Genomic DNA, 24,089 nt, shown 5'->3' with positions numbered 1-24,089 from the left:
ACATACAACCAATTCTTGGTCACATCTTACAGATCACCTACTACTTTACACCTCCCTCAAAAATCATCTACATCCAAATCTCCATATGAATGCAATTTAAGAGCAAGATATCATGTTAACATAGTACTTACTATAATTTAGGAACTGAAAAAAACAAAAGACCACTGCAGAAAAGAGAGGGAATATGTTCACCTACATCTTATGAAAAAGAAATGCAACCAGTAGTTTAAGGAAGAAGGGTATAGACACTCAGGATGTTGAGGAATTTAAATGATTCTTGGAGAAGTACACATGAAACTATAATAAAGATATGGTAGACATCAAACCAGAACAGGAGTCATGAAAAAGAGAAAGATACATGATATCTCAATTAAAATTAAAATGATCTTTACCTGGAAACAACGCACAGATCATATTCAAGTCATTTAGCTAGTTCAGTTCTTAATACAGATGTTTACATGACAAACGGCCAGCAAAAATTAGATGATGGGAACCATACTTAGCGGCCTCTACCACGCCCGCGCCCACGGCCACGGCCACGGCCCCGTCCCACAGCTCTTCCTGAAATCACATAAAATACAAGAATTTGAATACACTTTTAGAACAGAAGACAAACTACAATTGCAAAGAGAGATTCCGTGAGTATTTTCATACCTGCAGTGGGCTTCTTGGGCTTGACCCGAGGTGTCTCTTCCACAAGCAAAGTCTCGAGATTCAAGCTATCAGGAAGGATGTAATAGCGGATATTATTCCCCCTCACACTCAGGTGATCCATAGTCACAGGATTTTTTCCCTTCAAAGTTAGCTTTACAGTCTTTAAGTGAGTATTCATACTGATATCAACACCTATAAAAAAGAAACTGCAGTTAGATTTCTGTTTCCAAACCAGTAGAGCAAAACTGTATTATGATAAAAAAAAAATCATTTTCATCTCAATAAGGTTCTGTTGCAGTTCAGACTAGTCTTATACTGATACAATGTCTCGCTTTATAGAGGAATATGATCTGAATACGACTAATGAAGGGTTCAGTAATGCATAAAAATACGAGTAACTTAGGTCATCAAAGGCAATAGAAATGTGAAAAATAATTAGCAGGTGGAACAGCACTTCTCATACTGGAAACTGAAGATATTTCCACATAATATATGAGAGTTGCTTCAATAATTTAAAACAGAAGATATAGATTAAAAGCATTAAACAGGAATGCAAGAAAGAAAGTAGGCCCACTTGAAATGCTCCGGCATTTTCTCAGTATTTATTTTGGTTTAAATAAGCATATTATAGTACTCAACTAAACACAATTTAGTTAGACAAACCAAACTATGGCTCGGACACCGAGTACTGACTACAAAACAACCAGATAGTTGTAAACACAATTCATGTTCTTGCCTTTCAGCTTCTCAGAAACAAAATCACTATAAATTTTACATATAAGACCTTCAATTCATTATTGACATCTTGACACCGCATTGCAAGAAAGAATGCAGGCCCTACTTGAAATGCTCGACACTGTGATAAGCCAAATATGCATTTTCTCTATATTTGATTAAAGTAAGCATACGTAGAATTCATTATTGACATCTTGACACCGAAAGCTAGCAAGTTTACTTAAATTAATGAATTGCTGAACGCTCAAACAGTATTATAGTATACTATAGCGGAAGAAACAATCCAGTTGCAGGAAAAAGTAACAAAAAATTCAGGAACAAACGTGAATTTATAAACTAAACAGTCACAGGGAAAATGACAAACCAATTATGGTGCGTGTACGACGGTGCCATTTTTAAGCTCAATCGACACGGTCTCGTTGTTTAATTTCATCAAAAACCTGCTCGAATTACAACAAAATCAGACATTAACCATAACACGACCGTAAACAAACAAATCAAAGCATCTTCGCAGAGTATGAGGAAGAAAACTCACCTGACGAGCTTCATCGCCGCCGGAGATTTAGGGTTTTGTTCAAAATGAAATGTGAGCGCCTTCTGCAGAGGGGAGAGGTTTTGGTTGTGGAAGTGGAAGTGGAAGGGAAAGGGGAAACTACACTAAATTCAGTGATCTATAGAAAGTTGTATTTGGGCCTTCTATAGGCGAAATGGGCCTTCACTAACATATTATTTGCTCGAACCCATTTAAACGTTCTAGATTCGGACCATAATTCTACATAGAAATGGGTTTGATCAAAAGCATATATTGGCAATGATGACCAAAATCAATAGTTTAGTACTTCACCCCAATGATGACCAAATTTATGTTCTCTAAAATCAATAATTTAGTACTTCACCCTTAGGGCATCCATAGTGGTGCGGATGTCCCGGCGGACATCCTCGCGGACATCCCAAAACCAACTCCTGCCACGTCATAAGGACTTTCCACTGCACTGTCACGTCATAAGGACTTCCCACTGCACAGTGGCGGACATCCCACGTTAATAAAAATTCACAAATTCACCAAATTAAATAATTTACGGAATTAAACAATTTACGGAATTCAAATTTACGGAACGATTACGGAATAAAAAGTTCATTAAATAAAAAAAAGAAAGGTACATTTAAAAAAAAACTAAAAAAAGTACATTTCTACAAATAAAAATTTCATCCACGACGACCCCTTCGCTGCCATACTTCTTCAGTTATATCGTTCTGGAGTCGAATATGAGCTTGTTTTTGGTGCATGTCGGCAAATGCACGGACTCGCTCGACCTCGTCATGGGGTATCGACCGCTAACGTCCGCACCAAAACCACTACCACTACCACTACCAGTCATTCTGGATATATAAAAGAAACTTAGAGAGAGATACTCGTTAATACAAAAGGTGCGAATGAAATGAAATTCAACGAGCCGTATTTATAGAATTTTCAAAAAAATATATAAAATAATCGGGACGTCCACGCGGACGTCCGTGGGGTCAACGCAATGGCGGACGTCCGCAAGGACGTCGCAACGGACGTCCCAGGAATGCCGCGGAACTCCGGTGTCCGCAGCGGATGTCCGTATCCGCGTCACCTTTGCACGGTGCCGGACGTTCGCGCGGGACGTCCTCCATTGCGGATGCTCTTATGTTCTCTAGCATCATCTCAAATAATCATCACCCTCAAGCCTCGTTTGGTTGTCATGTTAGCCCTAGATAGCCCATTTTATCTATGCTTTGGTTGTCATGATACTACTATCTCTAAGCCCGAAAATTTGCTAAAAGCCCGCCTAGGCCCGGTGGACTATCCACAAATTTGTGAATACACTATACCACCTAATAGCAGCGATAGTGTACTGTTTCTCTATGATAGTCACTATTGCCCTCTCTCTCTCTCCCACTTTTACTCACTTTCTCTCTCTTATGCAACTCTTCTCTCACCCCACTAGATTTCTCAATCGTCTCTATCCCTCCCCTCTACGGTAGCGGCTGCCACCGATGGTAGCAATGGTTCACTTGGCCGATTTTCGTTAAAATCTAGAATTAACATCTCCGCGGTTGCCATCGCACCACAATAACTTGGCAAAATCTTGTTACTATCGTGGAAATAATTGCCCATTCGCATCTTCGCGATTGCCACGACCACGAATCTGTGTACGCCTGCGTCGAGAAGCCGCTCATCCTCGCGTAGTCAGCTGCGCTGCTCGAGATCCTCCACAGCCTCGCCAGAATCGTCAGATCTCCGGTTACCTCCACTCTGCCGTAGGTCGCCTCACCGATGATCACTAAGATAGTTAGATACTCGTTTTTCCGATTGAAGGAGGCGTTAGGATATGCGCCATCGGGGCTGATCTGCAGTACACACACGTTTCTGATGTTGTTACCCTACCGGAATCACGAGCGAGGTGTGGTGATCTCCTAAGCACTGACGTATTTGAAGGAATCAGGGACACAAATTCAGCATCAGGATGCTGAATAGGTGGACAAATTCAGTAATTTTTGTTAATCTTCAAAGCTCATTCTATTGAATGATTTTGGTGGTGTTTTCATTGTATTTTTGGAGTTGGGCTTCTCATTAATTGAAGTCAGAATGTTATTTCTTCAAAATCAGTCTTTTTTTCAAATTTTCAATGGAAATTTTAATTTGTTCATCTTTTCTTAGGACATTTTAATTATGATTTGTATTAACCTCGCATTGTGTCTGGTACTTACAATATTGATTATCGTTAATAATTTTGTTGATACCATGATCATTAACACCCATTTACTTAACTTAATCATAAAATAGAGATACACATTTACCATACAAATATATTTAGTAACAAGGACATTTTGTCATTGTACATCTTATCTATAAAACACTATCTTGTCAATCAACACACATCATAAAAATACTATCAGACACTATCCATTTTCGGCCCGAAAATGCTATTTTAAGATAACTATCTTGCTATTTTCTATCATGGCAATCAAACGAGCCTCATTTTGCACATTCACATTAATTTGTCGAAGTTGTCACCCTCTAATCCTCATATGCGATTGAGGTAATGCGCATATATTTAAGCATTTAACGAGTTCTTGAAACCCGTGCCGTGTAGGATGATTGGTAACATGTGCACAATCATTATTTCTAAGTGAAAATAGTAAATTTATACGGAGTAACATATAAAATTCCTTTTAAGTTCATCACATTAGACAACTCGAAGTCACTTTGATGTTCAATCTGAATTCTCCAATTTCAAACCATACATACTGAGTTTGAGTTTGAGTTTGGTATGCATGGTATGAATTCGTACTAAACTAGAGCACATACGACATCAGCAATGTGTGCTAGTTTCACATGTATGATAAACTCAGTGGCGCACGCATGATTTCGATGATGGGGGACCCAAATTAGCACTCATGGTAACATAGACTATTTTTTTTATGGGTGCATGGAGTAGATGTAAGAAAAATTAATAAAAATATAGTGAATAGAAGTAAAGCACTCATAATCATCATGGTTGTACGAACTATTTTTTATCTGTGACTGGTCCTGAATGCTCGAACCCGTCGTCTGTGTGAAGAAATGAACCATTTCTACAGAAGAAACCTATCTAGCAGCAACATGGAACATTTCCAAATCTATAGTACGGTGACACAGATATACAAAGGATCAACATAACCCTTCTCTTGCCATTTTCAGGACGTTGCATAGTGTTATCTTGGGGAGCTCTGACAACGGTGACTGCTTCTTCTTTATCATTGGCGCCGCCGTGCAACTGTTAGACGAGGTTGTAAAACTGCGGGAAAGCATTTGTGTGAGGTAGATTTCTACAGAAGCGTATGAAACTGGATGCGCAGGCAAACATTAACTCCGGTCGCATTCAACAGGCCACAGATAAAGATCAAGTGTCTGTTCTGGACGCAAGTGAACACGTCCCTCCGGTGGTAGATTTTCCTACTCGCTAATTTCTCCGGACCTCATAATTCTGTATTCTGCTCATCACATTTGAGTTCTTTATTCCTAGCGGCCAATATTTCCATATCCTTCCCAACACTTTCTCTGCGCATTCTCAATTACTCAGCCCTCTCCCGCCACCCCACTTCCAGCATTTCAACAAACTTGTTCTTTATCTCACACACAGGATCGAGATCAACCAACTCCTCACCCTTCTACGCTTCCCTCAACATTGCTGTCTGAATCCCACCCTTCAAAGACATATAGAAAATCCCAGAATGTCTTGTAAACACACTCGTGAAACCATTAGAATACCTAAAATCCTCACAAAACTTGCCTAGGATCGGCACTGGCACTCTCTTATAAATTGACAAAGAGAGCAGCTCATGGAAAACCCCCACCATCCTCTTCTCCATTTCTGGTGAAGCAGGATCCAAATGAGACACATCCTCATATGGAGAAATGTAAGGCAGCTCCATCCAGTCCCTAACCCACTCCCTCATCTCCTTCTTGAAAAAGAACCCGGGTGGAAGCTTCCACTCGAATGCAGGCCTCACTTTGATCCCCATCAACCTCGACTCCTCCTCTGCTCGCCTCTCAATAACAGACTTACCAAACTCCTCATTACAAGAGACCAATTCAAGGTATGACTGCCCCTCTCCGGGTAATCCGTGCTACCTAAAGTACTCTGGATGCGCAGACACTATTCTCACTAGAAAATCATTGGGGAAACCAAATTCCCTCTTCACCTCAACCAATTTCTCAGTACAAACAACTCTACTTTTCGCCACCATGAGAAATTTACACAATTTCGCTACTATAAGCGGCTCATTATTACTGTAGATCAACTTCTCCTCCTCCAAAAACCGGTTCAATCTATTGCTGGGACGGATGAATGGAACCAGGTCAGATTTGGGCCTAATCCTGTCCTTATATATATCAAACAAGCCCGGATTTTGGGAAAGAAATTCTTCAAGTTTAATGGGCAAACGAAGCCGTTCACGGCGTTTAGCTAAGTACCGGAGCGGGATTACCTGACCCGGTTCATTTAGGACTTCGCGGACGACCCGGTAGCAGAGTCGCCATTTCTTGTCGCTCTCGATTGCTCGATCGAGCTTCGGATCCTTTCGCCATACCACTTTTAGGTAGAGAGAAGGAATACTCGGATTGTGGGCTCGAAACATGGGTAATTGTCTTGATTTTGATAGCATTTTGGGGGTAATCTTTAAGAGAGAATTCATACTAATATCTGACACCTATAAAAAGGAAATAGAGATGACAATAAAATAAGCAGGCGCCAGGCGGAACAGAAACTGCGGTTAGATTTTTGTATTTTCTAAACCAGCAGAGCAAAATAAGTTATGCTAAAAAATTATTCTCATCTCAATAATCTTCTGTCAGCACACACTACTCTCATACTGATATGATGCCTTGCTTCAGAGAATATGCATCTCAATACGACTAATGAATAGTTGAGCAATGCATGCATATGAGTAACTTAAATAATCAAAGGCAATAGAGATGTGAATAAAAGTACTCTAACATTGTGATAAGACAAATGTGTCTTTTTTCCTTATATTAAGACAATTTATCATTATTTATATTGGTTTGAGCAAGAATATTGTATTATTATACACAATTTAGTTAGATGAATTAAACCATGACTAGACACCAAGTACTGACTATACGAACCATCGGATAGCTGTAACCTCATTCTAGCAATCTTTCCCTTTTGCAAGTCAGAAACTATAGTTACTTCAAATCTTACATTATAAGACCTACAATTAATTTTTGACATCTTGACACCAAAAGCTAGCAGGTTCACTTGAATTAATTAAACGGTGAACGCCAAATGGTACTCTCTCGTCCATGGAATATAGTTGCATCTTTCTATTTTGTGTGTCCACAAAAAGTAGTCACATCAAAAAAATGAAAAGTTTCTATCTATCCACCTTTTTTCGTACGCTCTCACACTTTGCCCAGTTGAAGGAAAATGACCGGATATATTAAAAGAGACAATCCAGTTGAAGAAAACTAACCAAAAATCCAGGAACAAAAGTAATTATAAGAGCGTCCACTATAACACACGCCCGCGGCTATAGCCGCGTTTGGGGCGGAAGCGTGGCGGAAGCGGGGCGCCTTATAGTGGCGGAGTTGTCCGCCCCGGAGGTGGACGCGGCGAGGGGGGAGGGAGGCGGCGGACGCGGGATAGCCGCGTGCGGGGCGAGGACGCGGCGATGGAGCTATAGCCGCGCCTATAGGCGCGGCGCCTATAGTGGCACGAGGATGAAGCCGCGGCTATTGCGCGCGATTTTTTTTTTTTTTTTTTACATTTCAATTCACCTATAAATACACCCCACTCCATTCATTATTTTCACACCATTCAAACACAACATCTATACAAATTTCTCTCACTACAATTTGGGGTCGGAAATGAACAATTTGTGGAGAGACAACTGGAATGCTCTGATTCAACAGGTGCAACAGGATGTAGCGGCCCGTTTGGCGGAGGATGCGGAGGATCCGATCCCTCGCACCATTACTCATCGGCGGACAATCCCACGAGACCACGTCGGTGCTCACCAACGTTTAATGTATGATTACTTCGTGGATAACCCTCGTTATCCACCCGAGATATTCCGCCGGAGATTCAGGATGTCGCAGCGGCTGTTCAACTATATAGCGACGAATTTGTATTGTATTTGTATTTTTATTTAGTGTGTAATTCTAATTTTTATTTTTATTTTTATTTTTATTTTTATTTTTAATTCGTATAGTCGGCCTTCTTAATCCACTAATTAGAGCCCGATAAATTTGTTAATAATTACTTGATATATTATAAAATGAAAGTTGATTATAAAATTTTGGGGCTATTGGAGTTGTCCACTATAGTGGCGGAAATAGAATTTTGGGGCTATGGACAAAAAATTGGGGCTATGGACAAAAAACTGGAGCGAGGCTATTGGGCGTGTCCACCTTATAGTGGACACCCTAAGGCTATCCACTATGGGGGTGGACGCGGCTATAGCCGCATCTGGGGCAGGTGGGCGGCGGTGGGCGGGCGACTATAGTGGGGAAGGTGGGCGGACAACATTTTGGGGCGATGGGGGCGGCGGACGCGGGATAGCCGCGTTCGGGGCGAGCCCGCGGCTATGGAAAAATAGCATTTTGTATTTGGAATTTGGGGGCTATTGGAGGTGTCCACTATAGTGGCGGAAATAGAATTTTGGGGCTATGGACAAAAAACTGGGGCTATGGACAAAAAACTGGGGCGGGGCTATTAGGCGTGGGCGCCTTATAGTGGACACTCTAACACAGAGCAAAGACGAACCGATTACAGTGCCGTGCACGACGGTGCCAAATATTTAGCTCAATCGACACGGTCTTGTTTAATTACATCAAATACCTGCTCGAATTACAAAAATAAGTCATTCATTAATCGTAACTCGACCGTAAACAAACATATCAAAGCGTTGTATGAGCAAGAATAAACACACCTTCATCGTCGGGAGTTTTCAAAAAAAATTGTTCTTCTTCTGTTGAAATTGGGAGGGTTTACGCAGTGGAAAGTAGGAGTAATGCTATGCTACTAAAATCATGGTAGATCGTAGTATTTGGGCCTTTATTAGGCAATATGGGTTTTCACTATTATATTGGCCCGAGTCCATTTAAAGGTTCCAGATTTGCTTTAACCTAGAATTGGTCAAATTAAATTCGAAGCGTCCGTTACTTCAGATTTTGTGAGCTTAGCTGACGATGAGAAAAATGATAATAAAACCAATTCCAATTCCAATTCCAATTCCAATTCCAATTCCAATTCATGCACGAGAGATATTTTTTAATTACAATGCCACGATGTCATAAATTGGATGACTCGAAGTCGCGAACCAAACTCACTATTTGAAGAGTAGAGAGAAAATCACAAATCCTTAACACCCAAATACTACTACATGCTGACGAGATAATGAAACATAACTAATCTATATCTATACTGATATCAAGTGAGAATTATGTGAAAATTTACATGAATGCCACTAGAGTTGTTTTTGGCGGGAAAATGATATAAACGAGAGCTGGGATAAGGTAATCCTGCGGTGCACATTTTGTAAGAAACACTGGAGAAAAAGAGAGCATGAAGGCGGTTCCTTTTTCAAAACTACAAAGGCTTTTACAAAATACAATATAAATGCTTCCACTCCTTAAAAAGTTGTCATTAATTCATAATTTCCCTTCCCAAAGCAAGTCTACCACAAAATAGATAATTAGAAATTAGAGTTTAATATATTTGTTGAAACTTTTTAATAAGCGCATAGATTGCGTAGAGGATCTTTTTAGAGAGGCCTGAAACATTTTTAAAGTTGTTGCTGTATTAATCTACCATATTTTAAATTAATAATATGAAATTGGCTTACCCAATACACTTCAGGTTATCAGATTTATAAATAGGACGTAAATCTTCATTATTTTTTCCATGATACTTTAGATTAAAATTACAAAAATTGCCTGTTACAAGGAGTACAACAAAAGGCCACTGAGAGAGAGAGTAAGAGGCATGTTCTAAGAGGGACAACATGTCAAACATTAGGTGATATTGTGACAACAATTCAAGTAGAGTGAAAGATATTAACAAATGCAACTGTTTTGTTAGAGCATCTCGTAAATTAATATAACTACCTTATTTACTTTTTTTCATGAAAAAACATTCTCCACTGAGAGATGTATTTTAAAATGTATTATAACTTTTTCCATTTTGAAGAGGTATCTTTACCCCATCAATGGAGAGGTAAAATCTTATAACTACTATATTTACCTTCTTTTCATGAAAAATCCTTCTCCAAGGGGAAAGGTATTTGAGAAGGTATTGTTGACAATTGAAACATAAAAATGAATATAATAATATCCCACATCGGCATACACAAAGAGCTTAATCCACTATATAAGTCTCATGGGCCTCTCCTCTTATCACCAATTGGTTTTAAGATGGAACCCATGGATTTCTATCATTTTTTTCTCTTGTCAAGGAGCCAATTTAGACAGTTTTAACTCGTGCCATGGAGCTTCAATTTTTGTTTGACAGTTTTAACTCGTGTCAAGGAGTCATCTTAGATAGTTTTAGCTCGTATCCAGGAGCCACTTCATTTTTTTTTCTGTCTGACAGTTTTTACTCGTGTCGAGGAGCTTATTCAGATAGTTTTGACTCTTATCGAGGAGCTTATCTAGACAGTTTTTGCTCTTATCTAGGAGCCATCTTAGATAGTTTTTGCTCTTATCTAGGAGCCATCTTAAGACCATTCTCGGTCCATTTCAGCTCAAACTATGAGCCCATTAAGCTTCACCAGTATTCACGTATTACTTCTCGCCCTCTTGGCGACTCCATCTCTTCCGGCAGGGTATTGTCTCTCCCCCCTGCCGGATAATTCTTCGACTGCTTTACCTTTCCGGGTTGTCTTGCTACCTATCTTTCCTGGCTCCACCGACATGTGGGCTACGCCTTTGCAGCTTACTCGCCCTCTCATTATCGGTCATCTTTGGCCTTCACGATCATTATAGATTTGGAGAGGAGTTGTTCGGTCGCATTCTTCCTCTCCCCCTCGGCCGGACAAACCGTGAATTCTTCTTTCTTTTCTTAACTTGATCGAGGAGAGGTGTCGGGCATGCAGCCACCTTTCTCTTCTGCAGCAGGGCCGATCTGGCCTCTTTGGTTTCACCTTCTTTTCAACTCCAATTACCTGCCTGTTCATCGGCATTCTCTCTCCCTCGCCTCAACGTCTGTGCGGCGTCACTTTCTCTCTCTATCTCACCTCACAGACGTTGGCTGCTTGGTCGTGGAATTCCTCGGCCATTCTCGGAAGATGGCTTGGTTGGGCTGCTACTCTGCGGCCTTTTTGACAGCATCAGTTCTTTCCTCACCAACTGAAATATATCAAACATACTATTGCACCAAGTCCCAAAATCCACCGATACAAAACACTCCTAAAATAAAGAATGCCTCCTGCATATTTATGTCGAGCTCGGCCCGCTCTCGGGTTTATCTGTTTCCATTGGCTCTGCAGCAGGCTGAGGGTCTTCGCTTGTAGTACTAGCTTGGCCATTCTCTGTCGCTTGAGGAGATTCACCTCCGGAAGGCGTTGGGGAAGCTGGCTTGCAACTTAGGATTTGAAAATTTGCGTCCAATAAAACATTTTATATGTGATATCGTATTTTTTTTGGATTCATCATACTTGATGCAGCCCCTGCTGTTCCAAGGAATCGCTGCTTCTCGCCAAAACATATGATAGCAGGAGTTTCGCGCATGGACTCATCGTTGAGCACAACATCGATCCCTCTTTGCCTGAGAGCAGATCGACCGCGCCGCGGAGAGGAATTCGTGGGATTCTCTCTTAATGTCTTGGTTGGTGTTTTCCAAATCAAACAAAGCCTTTTTGGCGGAGGAAAATCCAAGCTTCGGCGCCGCCGGAGGCTGTTCGAAATTCAACCGCGGAGAACTCAACATCGTTGTCTCCGTCCAGCCAAGTGCTACCATCGTTTACAGCGCCGCCGCTGCTTGTGACGCCGTTTCCGACGGGTCTTGCTATGCCGTCACTTTGTTGGTGAAGAACTTCCTGTTGCTAATCGCAGAAGCCTCCGCCTGCTTTGGTGTTTTTCTCACCAATGAAAGGATGTTTGTGGAGTGTATTTTGTCAGTCTCTAATGCATATTTTCATACGTATTAATGTAATAATTGGGTGGAAGAAAAATAATTGTAAACATATGATCCATGCTTCAATGGGCTTTTAGTTATTATTAGACACATCTACCATTTTTAAACACATAGTAATAAATATAGATAAAGTGAATATATGAATTTATTAGATAATACATTATAATTAACTTGATTCGAAATCTGACACCTCATCCTACGTATGTTTATTTTTATTCAAATTTTGGTGTGAATATCAGAGGATTGACATAATAATGTGGTATGTAAACAATACTAAAACAATTTAGACATTTTTTATGCAATGGAGATGGTATAATTTGAAAGTATTTTTTTTCAAGTGTAAAATTATATTAACCACAACGCATAAACTAATAGTATATCCGAATAGATAATATATCTATAAATATAGCGTGGAGTATAAAATATAAAAAGGAACAAATTTCAAATATGCTTAATTCAAGGCAATATAATTAAATACACTAAAGTGAAACTAATGATGATATGATGTCATAAGACTCATTAAGTATAAATTAAATAAAACTAAAGTGAACTAATTAACTCGCTATTATCTAATACCCACCCGTTTAAGTACATACATAAAAATTTCAAAGTTAGTTTCATCACAATAATAAATTACGCTAATATAAAATTTGAAAAATTCTTAAAACATGTTTTTATATCTATACTAAAGTGTTAGAATATACTCCCTGTTTTCCATAAACAACACATTTTTCTTTTTTCGATATTTCACTATAATTAACACATTTTCTTAAATAAAAATATCATTATCTTCACTATATTCTATGTCTTACTTTATTTCTTATCCACTCAACTCACCAAATAAAAATGTATAAAATCCCGTGGCCGAATAGGAAATGCTTCACTTAGAGTGGAACGATAGAATTACATTTCTTTTTTTATAAAGTGTGTATTCTGTTTTATTAATTCAAATTTGTATTCAGTAAGTGAAAATCATATGATCCGTGCATATTAGTGACGATACTAGTTTGGTAAAGCACTTCACCTCTAACAAGTAAATAGGGTATTTGAGTCATCGTGAGAATAGATGTAGATCTATTATTAATCATCCTTGGTAAAAATATTCCCTTCGTCCCATTACATGTTATCAATACTTTCTCTTACCACGACGGCTCTGCCCTGATTCTACTGGTCAAGATGCATGCCGCTTCTTGGCGATATGTCTAAACAATGAGTATCAGATTAGTTCGGTGAAATGTGTGTATGATTAGTGACAGAGCGTTTATATTTAGTTGATTGATACACAATGAAATCCCAGAGATCAAATATAACACTAATAACAAACTAACAAATATAGACAATATTGCTGAATGAAATCAAGTGAAGTACACAAATACATTATCAGTGGCTGGTCCTGAATGCTCGAACCCAGTCGGCCGTCTGTGTGAAGAAATGAGACATTTCTACACAACAAACCTTACTAGCTAAGGGTGAGTGAGCAATTATTACAACAGTTAAATAAATGTAGGTTATTAATGTACAAGCTAATTTTTATAGTACAGTTGCACATATACAAGGGATCACCAGAATCCTTCTTTTGCCATTTTCAAGAAGTTGCATAGTGTTATCTTAGGGAGCTCTGACGACGCCGACTGCTTTTTCTTTATCTTGGTAGTCTTTGTAGGCGCACCGCCTTTTGACTGGGCAACCGTGGTCGAGACAAGGTTGTAAAACTGCATGAAAGCATTTGTGTCAGGTATCTGAAATCTGCAGTATCAAATTGGAAGCAAAATGTGCAATTTCTACACAATACACGACGAGACTCTCTATCTTATTTAGCTTAAGACAATTTGTCGAAATGTCATGCTCGCAGACAAGTATGTGAGCCTTGGTTATCCATTGGAAACCACAGAGAAGGGGAATCAAGCCGCGCAAACGAGATACTGTGGGAGAAAATACCTCACAAACACCATGCAGCAGTAACCGGTGGAAAGGATCTTGAACGTGCATGACTAGAACATCTTTGTTCCCGCTGTCTTTGACAAACAAACGTATGCATTCCTGAAACAACATATTTCGGTGTTGCCATGGGAAACATGTCAGAAATCACGAGCACGAAACGGAATAAGAGGATGTATACAATGGTCATATAAAATACTACCGCCAATAAATTATGAGAAGATAATGTCATCAATGCAGTCACCAAATAGCACGAGGGATGGAGATTGAAAAGTCCAGGCATGCAATTAGAAAAGGAGAGAACATTACATTTCATAAAACAAATATTTACCTCGTATCCACTGACCAAGTCCGTAAGATAACAACGACGAAGTGCCTCCCTAGTCCTACCATCTACACGGTGCCAGGCAGTCAGTACAGCAACTTTGTCAGCATCTTGACGATCTCTCCGCTTTGATGACGAATTTTCAATCGATTCCATGATAGATGCCTAGAAGAAAGGAAAAACAAGAATGAATTGGAGGCATGTCGCAGAGAAATTCACCAGTCACCACACCCTTCAACACACAAGAACAGAAGCGAGCGAGCGGAGAGAATGAGAGAGAAAGAGAGGCAGAGAGAAAACTCTCCACTTCTCCCTCTCAATGTCAAAAAGATATTCAAGTATATGGATTCCACATTTCCTAAAAAAGGGAAGTAATGCATCATAGAGATCATGGTAAAAATGGCAAAATATTTGCTTTGCGTGTAAAATCCTCGCTAAGAAAGGCTCTGTTGTGACTCTATCTGCACACACATAATCAGTAAATTCCTAGAAGAAAGCGTTGCAAAAGAGAAAATAATTTTATAGAAATACTAGTTGTTACTATTTGGTAATCTGAAATCTGAATATGTAATGACCAGGTTATCTCTGTCCTGATGACTAGAAGACTAGTTTGAATTTTGTGTCATAATACATCAATAACAACACGAAAAAAATTGAACCCTGCTCCACTCTCTGATCCAAAAATTGGTTAAGTCCTAACTCAACTCAAAATTAATAAGCCAATGAAAGCAGTGTCAGGACTTCACAGAAAAAAATTGACACGCAGTAAAATCAAGGCTGACGGATACTTTCTTACAATCTGACAAGCATGTAGATAATCCATGGGGTCAAATTATTTTAAATCTAGAGTAATGAGCTACTGATATCAAAATTTCGTCCATTCTTGCAATATAAATGACACGCCCAATTCACAAGTAATGAACATGTAAGAACCTCCTTATCCATGTCTATGTTTCTGAAGCTATCCCACTCCCCCACTTTTGTCATGCAAAATGCCGAAGGAGGCCCTTCCTCACCTGAACAACAGATTTGCAGAATATCAGACTTATATGTAGAGATCCAAGATGCTCGGGTATTCAGTTGTTCAAGGCACACCGAGCACGCATAAAGGAAGCACCAATTGGCGAACAGAAATGACTTATACGATTAATCTTGTGATATACATCTCATGTCATCGTCACGAACTCCATTCTTAAACCATTATTGCATTCTTCACAATAACTTACATACTTACCCCATGGTGGCGGGGCAAACAATCCTCTAATTTCCTCAGCATTCAAGCGAGGAACGAGCTCCATTAACAAGCGATCATTTAACCATCTGCGAGATCTCCGGTTCCTAACCTTCAAAACACAAAGTAGCTTCTCATCTACTAGCTCTTGCAAAGTGAGATTTGAAATAAGTATCAAGTGAGAGTTGCCATATTTGCAAATTGCAATGATCTTTCCCTTCATGAAGTTTCACTTTAATATCTTATCAGATTCTTTTCATTTTCAGTATGAATTTAACCAACTTTTATTAAATTAACAAATCTCAATACTGTTCAATTTATTTCAATCTCATAACTCCAGCTATAGTTCAATAACCTAACTTTTATATTCAGATTAAGTAACAAAGATCGAGGAATTACCATAGAGGAAGCATAAATTGCAGTTGACCATAAACAAATAAATTAACAGTGTCAGAAAATTTACATTTCCAGCCAAGCTCTCAAGATACTCAATCTTCTTCTCGATTTCCACACCTCGAGGTCTCACATTTTCATCTGCCGCCATATTGAGCACAGATATGACCGTCATTCCGAATACTCATAATAGAAAAACTTGAAGTGACAAAATAAGATATAAATGAATACGAATAAGAATAAATCACCTAAAATCGATCCAATAAAAAAATGCAAAAAGCAAAAATTGAACCTTTGGGAAAGAGGGAAGAGTACATAAGAACGTCCTGCTCCGTCTGCAAAATTTGAGGGGTCGCCATGATTGCTTTTCGATCTTTTTCCAGAGGGAATTCTTAATTGTGGAGGATTGGAGTTGTTGGAAGAGGGATTGTGTAAATTTGCTTAATGTCTGGAATTCGATATTTTGAAGGCGATTTGGAATATGCTTTTATCAGTTTATGCTAAAAAACGCATATAATTTTTGACTTTTTTTCCCCTTATATCTTATTCAATGACATCAATTATCCATAAATGGTTTTGTTTGAGTGTGGAGCACGATGTGCTTGCTCGTCTCTCTTTAACTATACTGCATCTTATGTACCTCTCATTTTTCAACATATGGTGGCCGTCAAAATTTAACTTTTGTTGTGTATTCATAAATTATAAATTAATTTTAGACATTTGAGAGATATATTTAGGTTTGAGGTACAAGTTCCGTGCGTTTAATTCAAACATAAGAAGAAAAAACTTAAAAGAAATGAAATGTAAAGTCCAAAGTAAATAAGGCAAAAATGTCATCATAGCTCATACATACTACATGCTTCTTCTTTATTCACCGAAAGTCGAGATGTCAATCTGGTTAGCCCAGCGGGTTTGGATCAACCCTATTCGTGTGCGGTTCAATCAGGTACGGACTAATCGGATTGTGAATTTTTTTGGGTAATAAAAGTTCATCCATAACCCTAAAAGCTCGGGTTTCGAATTAGCCTAACGGGTTAATCAAATTGCTACTGATAAAATTAGCATACAATCAATCCAATAAATAATGATGAAAATTAGTTATATTTATAAAATGTAAAACATTTAATTACGATAAATTTGAGATATATGCTTAAAGTTAAACTCAATACATAAACATGATCAAACACTAATATTTGAGATTTGTGCAAAATGAAACATAAACATATGAGAAATTTTAAAGTATGCTTTAGAATTTAAATATTTTTTTAGTAAATTTGAAGTTTCTATTTTATTTATTTATTATTATATTAATAAAAAATTAATATATAGTTTTTAAATTTAATATAAAATTGAAAGTTAAATTTTAAGTATAAATTTTATCGGGTTTTCGAATCTGACCATAACAAGTTGAGGGTTATTCATGTGCTGGTTAATCGGGTTGTACTTTTGTTAGGCTAGAAATTTCTAATCCTAACCTTATAAATTTTGCTGGGCATTTCAGACCAGCTCACGAGTTGCGGACTGCATTGACATCCATAACTGAAAGTATATTTTAGGTGGACATATCACATATGTATAGTATTTATTTCAATCGAACATATAAAGTTTTAATATACATAAGTTGAGATATTAGTAGTCGATTCCAAGTTCAAATTGTGAATAACGGTGAATATTTCACTCGATAAAGTTAGAGCATCCGCAGCGGTGGCGAAAGACGCCACCGCCGTCCGCGCCGTTGGCAAGGCGCAGGACCGCCGCCGCTGCAGCCGCGCCGCTGGCACGGCGCTGCTCGATGTATCGAGCACGTCCGTGCCAGCGGACGCACACGTGGCGCGCTCCCATTCGTCAACGGCATAGCCGTTGTGTTTAAACTTTTTTTTATTTTTTTTTTTTAAAATCGGTATTTAATTATAAATAATGCTAAAAAATAAAAAAAAATATTTTCCAAATCCCAAAAATATGGCCGTTTTTTTCCCGTTTTTTCTGAATTTTTTTGATTTTTTTTTATTTTTTTTTCCCCAAAATCATCTATAAATACACACATTCATCATCCATTTATCACATCAAATCATCTCCGACATCATGTTCACGTGTATTATATTACACAACATGATTATAGCCGACGAAGGGCCGAGGGCGGCTAGCTTCTACGACGAGGACGAAGCCGGAAGCTCAACAGCGAGGTCTCCCCTACGCCGAGGCGAGCATACGACGGTTGGCCAGAGGATCGAGACAAGACACACAATGCGCGATACTCGAATCCACAATCAACTACAAGAAGACCTAATCAACCACATGTGGGCGAAATTCGGCAACGAGTAGTGTCATTTTTAATTTTTAGGATTTTAATTATGTAATTTTTAATTTTTAGGATTTTAATTATGTAATTTTTAATTTTTAGGATTTTAATTATGCAATGTTTAATTTTATTTGTCATTTGTAATATTTATTGTGGGTTTTAAATGAATTTTAATATTATGGAAATGTTTTTGTGTAATTGAATTTTATATTAATTGTGCTCGTCCTTGCGGAAGAGCACAGTTGTGGGTGTTGTGCTCTTGCCAGAGAGCAGGCATGAATAGTACCGCCCGGGCCCACAACCGTGCCGCTGGCAAGAGCACGGTTGTGGATGCTCTTAGATAATAATGCCATATTGCCATAATATAATTTGCTGCGGCCCATGACCCTTTTCGTCTATTTTCAGACACTACGTGTGTGTATTCATTTACTTGGCCAACGCTCCACAATAATGTGGACAAGTCCAAGACACAACCATAAAAAACTCTTCCACCGGTCATAAAAATTTGTCCATGGCCACAAAAATTTATCTAGCCCAATAGTGGACTTGTTCATAGCCACAAATTATATTATTTTATCAATTATTGGCATATTTAAATTCAAGTTGAATAAAAATTACCGGACTAAAAATAATTAGAAAAAGAGACATAAATTAATTAGAAATAAAATTAAAACCAAATATTCGTTGTATTATAGATATAGAAAAATTATACAACGAAAATTTTATAAAAACACAAAAAAACACCGCCACCGCCTACTCGGTGGCATCATCGGAATCCACCACTTCTTCTCCATCCCCATCGCCACCGCCGCCTCCACCGGCGGTTCCCACCGTCGGTCTGATGGGAACCGGCACCTCCACGCGTCCCTGTACTGGGACGGATGACGGGGTCTCCGGTGGCCTCGGACTCATACCCATTAGATGCTCCAACGTGAATCTATCAAAATCAGACATAGGAGATTGAGTGGGTTGGAAGTTGTGAGAAGGGGTATCAGGACGCAGATAGTAGATCGTGTTAATGTTTGGTCGGTAATCCTTGAACGCCGATTGCCACAGCGGGGATGCCGGCGACCACGACTGGGATGGAGGGGGAGTGGGACTCGATCTACACGGCTGGGAAGGAGGATAGTTGTCGTATCCCGAATCTCCGGTAATGGGAGAATCACTATCTCCACCTTGCATATTGAGACAACAAAAATATAGAGAATGGAAAAGGGTGTAGATGTGTGTGAGGTGAATGAGAGCGAAATATGGAGTATTTATAAAAAAATCTGAAAAAATAAAATAAAAATAAAAAAAGGAATGGGCGCATCGTGGCTCTCCGACCGTGCTATAGGCGCCCCGGCCCCGGTCCCTGCACCCCATCCTCGCCGACTACTTGGCGCGCCCGCGTCCTCCCCTCCCCGCGCCTTAGCCGCCCGCGTACTCCCCTATAGAGAGCCGCAGCGGCCGCCGCAGCTCATTACCGTGGACGCTCTGAGACTGCTTCCACTTTCTTTCTTATCTATTGTTTTATATTTAAAGCTATTCTTTTAGTTCCTACCGTACATTTTTAGTTAAACATGAATTTAATATAAAATTAGTAAAGCAAGAGAAAAAATAAAAGAAAATTTCAATTAAAGTATTGTTAGCGAAGAATGAGTCTTACCTCATTAAAAGGAAAATTTTTTCTAAATTTAGAAAATGCATATTCTTATGGTACAGATTAAAAAGGAAAAAAAAATTTATATTCTTATGGGACGGAGATAGTATTAGCTAGTGTTTGCGATAAATTTATACTCCATCCGTCCCACTCTAAGTGACTCATTTTATTTTATTGGGATGTTACATTCCAAATGACATACTCCTTCCGTCATCATTAATTGTCCACTTTTGTTATTTTCGTCCATCCCTTATTAATTGTCCACTTTCACTTTTACTATAAATAATAAATACACACATTCAAATAACCCATTTCACTCGCATTTTATTATAAAACTACTTTTTTAATTCACTTTTCTTTACCTTTCTTAAAACTCCGGAAACAAAGTGGACAATTATTAGGGGATAGATGGAGTATTTCAAATAATAAATTAGTTAAATAAGTTGGATTTATATTGTTATCGCGGGGGTATTTTCGACCATTGAGCTGATCCACCTGCAGCTCAATATCCCGTACCCTGCACGAAATAGTATAGTACTATAGCACGCACTCCGCTCATTTTAGCAACGACAAGGTCATCACCATTGTTACCTTCTTACCTCCTCCACCAAATTTCTGGAGATTTAATCAGTAAGAATTCGTTGCTCTCATTTTCGAAACAGTAATGCTACTTTTCTATGTATGTTTTTTCACTCGTACGTTTGATCTTCTCTGTGCTGATTGACTACGCATTTAGAGTATAACAGAGAGCTAGAGAGAATGTTATGTGCGTGCGTGTTTCCTTATTATTGATTTTTCCAATGATATGTGAAGCTATGCGACTCCATTATGTGTTAATGATTTTTTGTTTCATTCTACTATTAGAAATTTTGCATACGGAACGAAAGTATGGAATCAGGCGCCTTTATTGTAGATCATCGTCTCCAAAAGCTATATTCAACCGATATTGACTTTCTCTTAAACATTCAATTGGTTAAACCTTGGTCAGATTTTACTGTTTCTGTAACTTCTATTATTTTTTTAATTGAGCATTGATCTATGGAATAATTCAAACCACTGAGAGTCTTCATCTGATATAGTTTATTGGAGGTTAATAACATTCTCGGTTAACAAAATATTATGGTGGAAATTTCAGAGCCTGGAAAATGGAAGAACAAAATCACAAAAATTATTTGCAGTTTTCGCCACTGGCATTGGATTGGCTAGCAAGTAATGCATTTGGTTCACATAGTAACTTTGACTCTGATCAGCACTATATCATGGCAGAAGGGACTGGGTCCTGTCAGTGGATGCATTCCCAGCCAAAACCTCAAAATTATGTTCCGTTTCTTTCAGAGACAGGGCACGCTGAAATCCAGAAACAAAAGGCATATGATGTTTCAGCACAATGTCCTACTTTGCGATTACCATACCCTTCTCAATTGGTAAAGAACCCTTTATGCATACAGATAGAATTCGTCCAGTGTGGAATTAAGATTTCAAGAGCAAAGTGATACTTAAACTTCATGTGATTAATTCGTATATTACCTTTTATGTATGTTTGAAGATTCTGATAGCAAATGATATGGCATGTTACACTGTACTTTGCTTGCAACAGGAAGAGTACATGAGGCTGCATAATGGCGGAGAATTTGTGACCTCGGTGACTGGCTTGGAAGAACTTGGTGTAGAGGTCCATACCTGTAGCTGTTTCTACTGTAAAACAATGTTAGGGATTTGCCTTGCTAAATTGCGCTTCCTAAAATTGACATGCAACCATCCCTGCAGGAACTGAAGTTGAATGAAGAGTTTAGTCATGCTTTTGAAACTTATTCACGTGCTGCTGCATCCAAAGATCCTTCTAAACTCCACAGGAAAAGATCAAGAGAGAGATCTTATGCCACTGATCGTGTATGCATTAACTATTTAATGCATCTTATGATTTAATGTTATTCTTGACTGCCAAAAAAATCATAATGAGACCTGCATGGATTGATCTCTGACTGAACTTGGGTGGCACTGGCACCGTACGTCCTTACCTACAATCTACATGCTTCTGTATATGATCATCCAGTTCTTTCTTTCAGATTCGCAAATTGAGGATATCACATTGGCTAGATGCTTTACAAGAATTGGTTCCGTCGCCAGAAGGGGTAATGTAGCATTGTAGCTGATATATCCACATCATGCAACAATAAATTCTTCCTATTTTTTCATATTTTCTTTTACATTACCATTCTATCAATGGAAAGAAATCCAGTGGTGTTGTCAACAGATGTTCAGTAACTTCTGGATTTGTGTTCTTCTTTGCGGGTTTGGGGTGGGGGATGTTTACTGAGATTCAATATGCAGATCTATAGATGGTTTTAGATTTATAAAATGTGATGCCCACCTACTAATAAAAGTGTGTAATAGCACATACATGGCTTTGGTTCAAGAAATCCAGTTTGCTCATGAATTATTTGTATGTTCTATTTATTTATTTTTATCAATTTTATCAATATTCTATTATTTGTCCAGTATTCAGCTGTTTAGACATTGTGTGGCGCTGCAGGTTGGTCAAGCAGCGTTGCTGGATGGGGTGATTGACCATATCAAGTATTTGCAGTATCAAATGAAGGTAGATTTTAGTGTTTTAGGCTTTGCATGACAATCAGAAAATGTTTCTCAGGATCTAGAAATAGACGTTTTCTCAAATTCTTAATGACTTATTTTAAAGAAACTCGGTGTTACTAGTTTCTTAGTTCGAGAAAAATGCTTTCTCAAATGACCTCTACTGGTTGGGACCAGGCATGCATGTTGCAGATCTTTGTTTCATTCAAAAATCACTTATAGTCTTCATGCTGATTCACATGTTGCAGAAGCTTATTATGTTACTTGCTGCATTTAGTAACAAGTTACATGAATTTTGTAACCATGACTAAGGGTATTGCTATTTAGCTGGTAAGTTATAGATACACATACTCCAGATATTACCTCTTAAAGAATTTAAAACTTTCAAAGGTTATAGGAAATTTGTTCCTTTTTCCTTAGATAGATCCCAGAACATCACTTGATTCAAGTGTCTCCTTACTGCTGTATAAATTAAGTCCCATAATTTCTACCTTTTTTTATTCATAGAGACCATTGAATTCCAGTTGTGCACATACCTCAGTTTCTTTTTCGACTCTTGTCTAACTTCGTTGATCTTACACAAGCTCATTCCTTTCATGGATGGTTCACCATGCAGGATCTATGTCGGAACCGATTGGGAAGTGGATCAACTTCTAATTCTGTTATTTTCCTTGAGGTATTAAATTACCAGATAGACTATGAGAATATCAAGATATTATTTGTATTTAACATAACTACCTTGTCATATGTAATTTGGATGTGATAAATGATTCGTTATTGTTTCAGGGACATGGGCATTACTTTCTTCAGGATCAGATGTTCAATGGTCCTCTGGAAGAGATGATAGGGAAGTTGATAAGGGATTATCCTTCGGCAGCTACCGAACTGCTGCAGAGTAGAGGTCTTATCGTGTTGCCTATGACTTTTGCAGAAGGATTACTTGAATCTATGGGCATGCTGGATATACAAGGTTGATTCTCAGTTATTTAACCTCAGACATTGTGATAGATCTTCTTTTCTACCAGTACCTCTTATGACATACAAGTTAAAGTTTGTGCCAACTAATAATCAAATGCATCAAATTCTCAAGGTGATGTCCTATTACCTAATATTCTATGGCTCGTGGAGTATATCAAAATCTCATATTGGGAGATCTCTGACTCTTGTCATTCATTCAGGGGTTTCTATTTTCATTTCTCATTCTGTTATTACTTTATGCCTTCATGTTACTTTATTAAACTATCTTCATACTTCTGTGAAAATATTATACATCAGCTACCTGCATCATATCTTCTCTTTAGGTTCCAGTTTAAGTGTATGGGTTAATAATTATTGTAGACCCTAAATGAAATGTGATTCAATGCATCCTCTATTGAAATTACAACGTTGAATTAAAATCTCAAGGATGTTTATTTTTCTCCAAGTTGGTACTTAGAAAACATTCTGCTAAGGTGCACAATTTTTTTCATAGACTCTTGCTTGTAATAGATATGTACATATTCTCTGGTCCTTAAAAAATAGTTCTCTTTTGCCATTTTGGCCCTTCCCCAAAAATAGTCTATTTTCTATTTTTGAAAACTTTTTTCACCACACATTAGACTATTAGTATTAATGAT

At 38.3% G+C, this 24,089-nt stretch overlaps 3 protein-coding genes and 1 pseudogene across 7 annotated transcripts; 1 reads left to right on the top strand and 3 right to left on the bottom strand.

Annotated features, from left to right (window-relative positions):
- Nucleotides 1-298: 298 nt before the first annotated feature.
- LOC121791303 (small nuclear ribonucleoprotein SmD1a-like) lies at nt 299-1,987 on the bottom strand. The gene is made up of 4 exons (XM_042189306.1): nt 1,925-1,987; nt 1,772-1,829; nt 655-874; nt 299-561 (listed from the first exon to the last, which is right to left on the bottom strand). Exons 1-4 carry the CDS (start codon nt 1,936-1,938, stop codon nt 500-502), a joined length of 354 nt encoding a protein of 117 aa, XP_042045240.1. The 5' UTR covers nt 1,939-1,987; the 3' UTR covers nt 299-499.
- Nucleotides 1,988-4,931: 2,944 nt separating this feature from the next.
- Nucleotides 4,932-6,537, bottom strand: LOC121791302 (annotated as a pseudogene).
- Nucleotides 6,538-13,369: 6,832 nt separating this feature from the next.
- Nucleotides 13,370-16,456, bottom strand: LOC121791298. Of its 2 annotated transcripts, XM_042189299.1 has the most exons (7): nt 16,233-16,456; nt 16,011-16,081; nt 15,551-15,659; nt 15,250-15,332; nt 14,323-14,481; nt 13,992-14,093; nt 13,370-13,765 (listed from the first exon to the last, which is right to left on the bottom strand). In XM_042189299.1, the coding sequence occupies exons 1-7, from the start codon at nt 16,297-16,299 to the stop codon at nt 13,613-13,615; spliced, it is 744 nt and encodes a 247-aa protein (XP_042045233.1). In that variant the 5' UTR covers nt 16,300-16,456; the 3' UTR covers nt 13,370-13,612. The 2 variants fall into 2 exon arrangements, with proteins under 2 accessions (XP_042045233.1, XP_042045234.1); XM_042189300.1 differs by lacking the exon at nt 16,233-16,456 and having other exon boundaries at nt 15,551-15,654.
- Nucleotides 16,457-20,377: 3,921 nt separating this feature from the next.
- Nucleotides 20,378-23,582, top strand: LOC121791300 (transcription factor LRL2-like). Of its 4 annotated transcripts, XM_042189304.1 has the most exons (9): nt 20,378-20,511; nt 20,746-20,864; nt 21,017-21,305; nt 21,479-21,553; nt 21,649-21,771; nt 21,948-22,013; nt 22,415-22,480; nt 23,090-23,149; nt 23,260-23,582. In XM_042189304.1, the coding sequence occupies exons 3-9, from the start codon at nt 21,027-21,029 to the stop codon at nt 23,446-23,448; spliced, it is 858 nt and encodes a 285-aa protein (XP_042045238.1). In that variant the 5' UTR covers nt 20,378-20,511; nt 20,746-20,864; nt 21,017-21,026; the 3' UTR covers nt 23,449-23,582. The 4 variants fall into 4 exon arrangements, with proteins under 4 accessions (XP_042045238.1, XP_042045239.1, XP_042045235.1 ...); XM_042189305.1 differs by lacking the exon at nt 20,746-20,864 and having other exon boundaries at nt 20,382-20,511; nt 21,148-21,305; XM_042189301.1 differs by lacking the exon at nt 20,746-20,864 and having other exon boundaries at nt 20,382-20,511.
- The last annotated feature ends 507 nt before the right edge of the window (nt 23,583-24,089 follow it).

Source organism: Salvia splendens, unplaced genomic scaffold (genome assembly GCF_004379255.2).
Source record: "Salvia splendens isolate huo1 unplaced genomic scaffold, SspV2 ctg772, whole genome shotgun sequence".
Lineage (NCBI taxonomy): Eukaryota > Viridiplantae > Streptophyta > Magnoliopsida > Lamiales > Lamiaceae > Salvia > Salvia splendens.
Note: the sequence above shows the minus strand (reverse complement) of the source record. Positions and strands in the feature narration are given on the sequence as shown.

Excerpts from the sequence above, each read along its gene's own strand:
- LOC121791303 (XM_042189306.1), bottom strand. Across the intron at positions 875-1,771 it reads AGCTTAAAAATGGCACCGTC|AAATCTAACTGCAGTTTCTT; the intron begins GTACACGCACCA and ends GTTTGGAAACAG. Across the intron at positions 562-654 it reads GCCCAAGAAGCCCACTGCAG|GAAGAGCTGTGGGACGGGGC; the intron begins GTATGAAAATAC and ends ATGTGATTTCAG.
- LOC121791300 (XM_042189304.1), top strand. The coding sequence starts at position 21,027 with ATGGAAGAACAAAATCACAAAAATTATTTGCAGTTTTCGCCACTGGCA. Across the intron at positions 21,306-21,478 it reads TACCATACCCTTCTCAATTG|GAAGAGTACATGAGGCTGCA; the intron begins GTAAAGAACCCT and ends TGCTTGCAACAG. Across the intron at positions 22,014-22,414 it reads TGGTTCCGTCGCCAGAAGGG|GTTGGTCAAGCAGCGTTGCT; the intron begins GTAATGTAGCAT and ends GTGGCGCTGCAG.
- LOC121791298 (XM_042189299.1), bottom strand. The coding sequence starts at position 16,299 with ATGGCGACCCCTCAAATTTTGCAGACGGAGCAGGACGTTCTTATGTAC. Across the intron at positions 15,660-16,010 it reads TTGAGAGCTTGGCTGGAAAT|GTTAGGAACCGGAGATCTCG; the intron begins GTAAATTTTCTG and ends TGTGTTTTGAAG. Across the intron at positions 13,766-13,991 it reads TGCTGCATGGTGTTTGTGAG|TTTTACAACCTTGTCTCGAC; the intron begins GTATTTTCTCCC and ends GCTTTCATGCAG.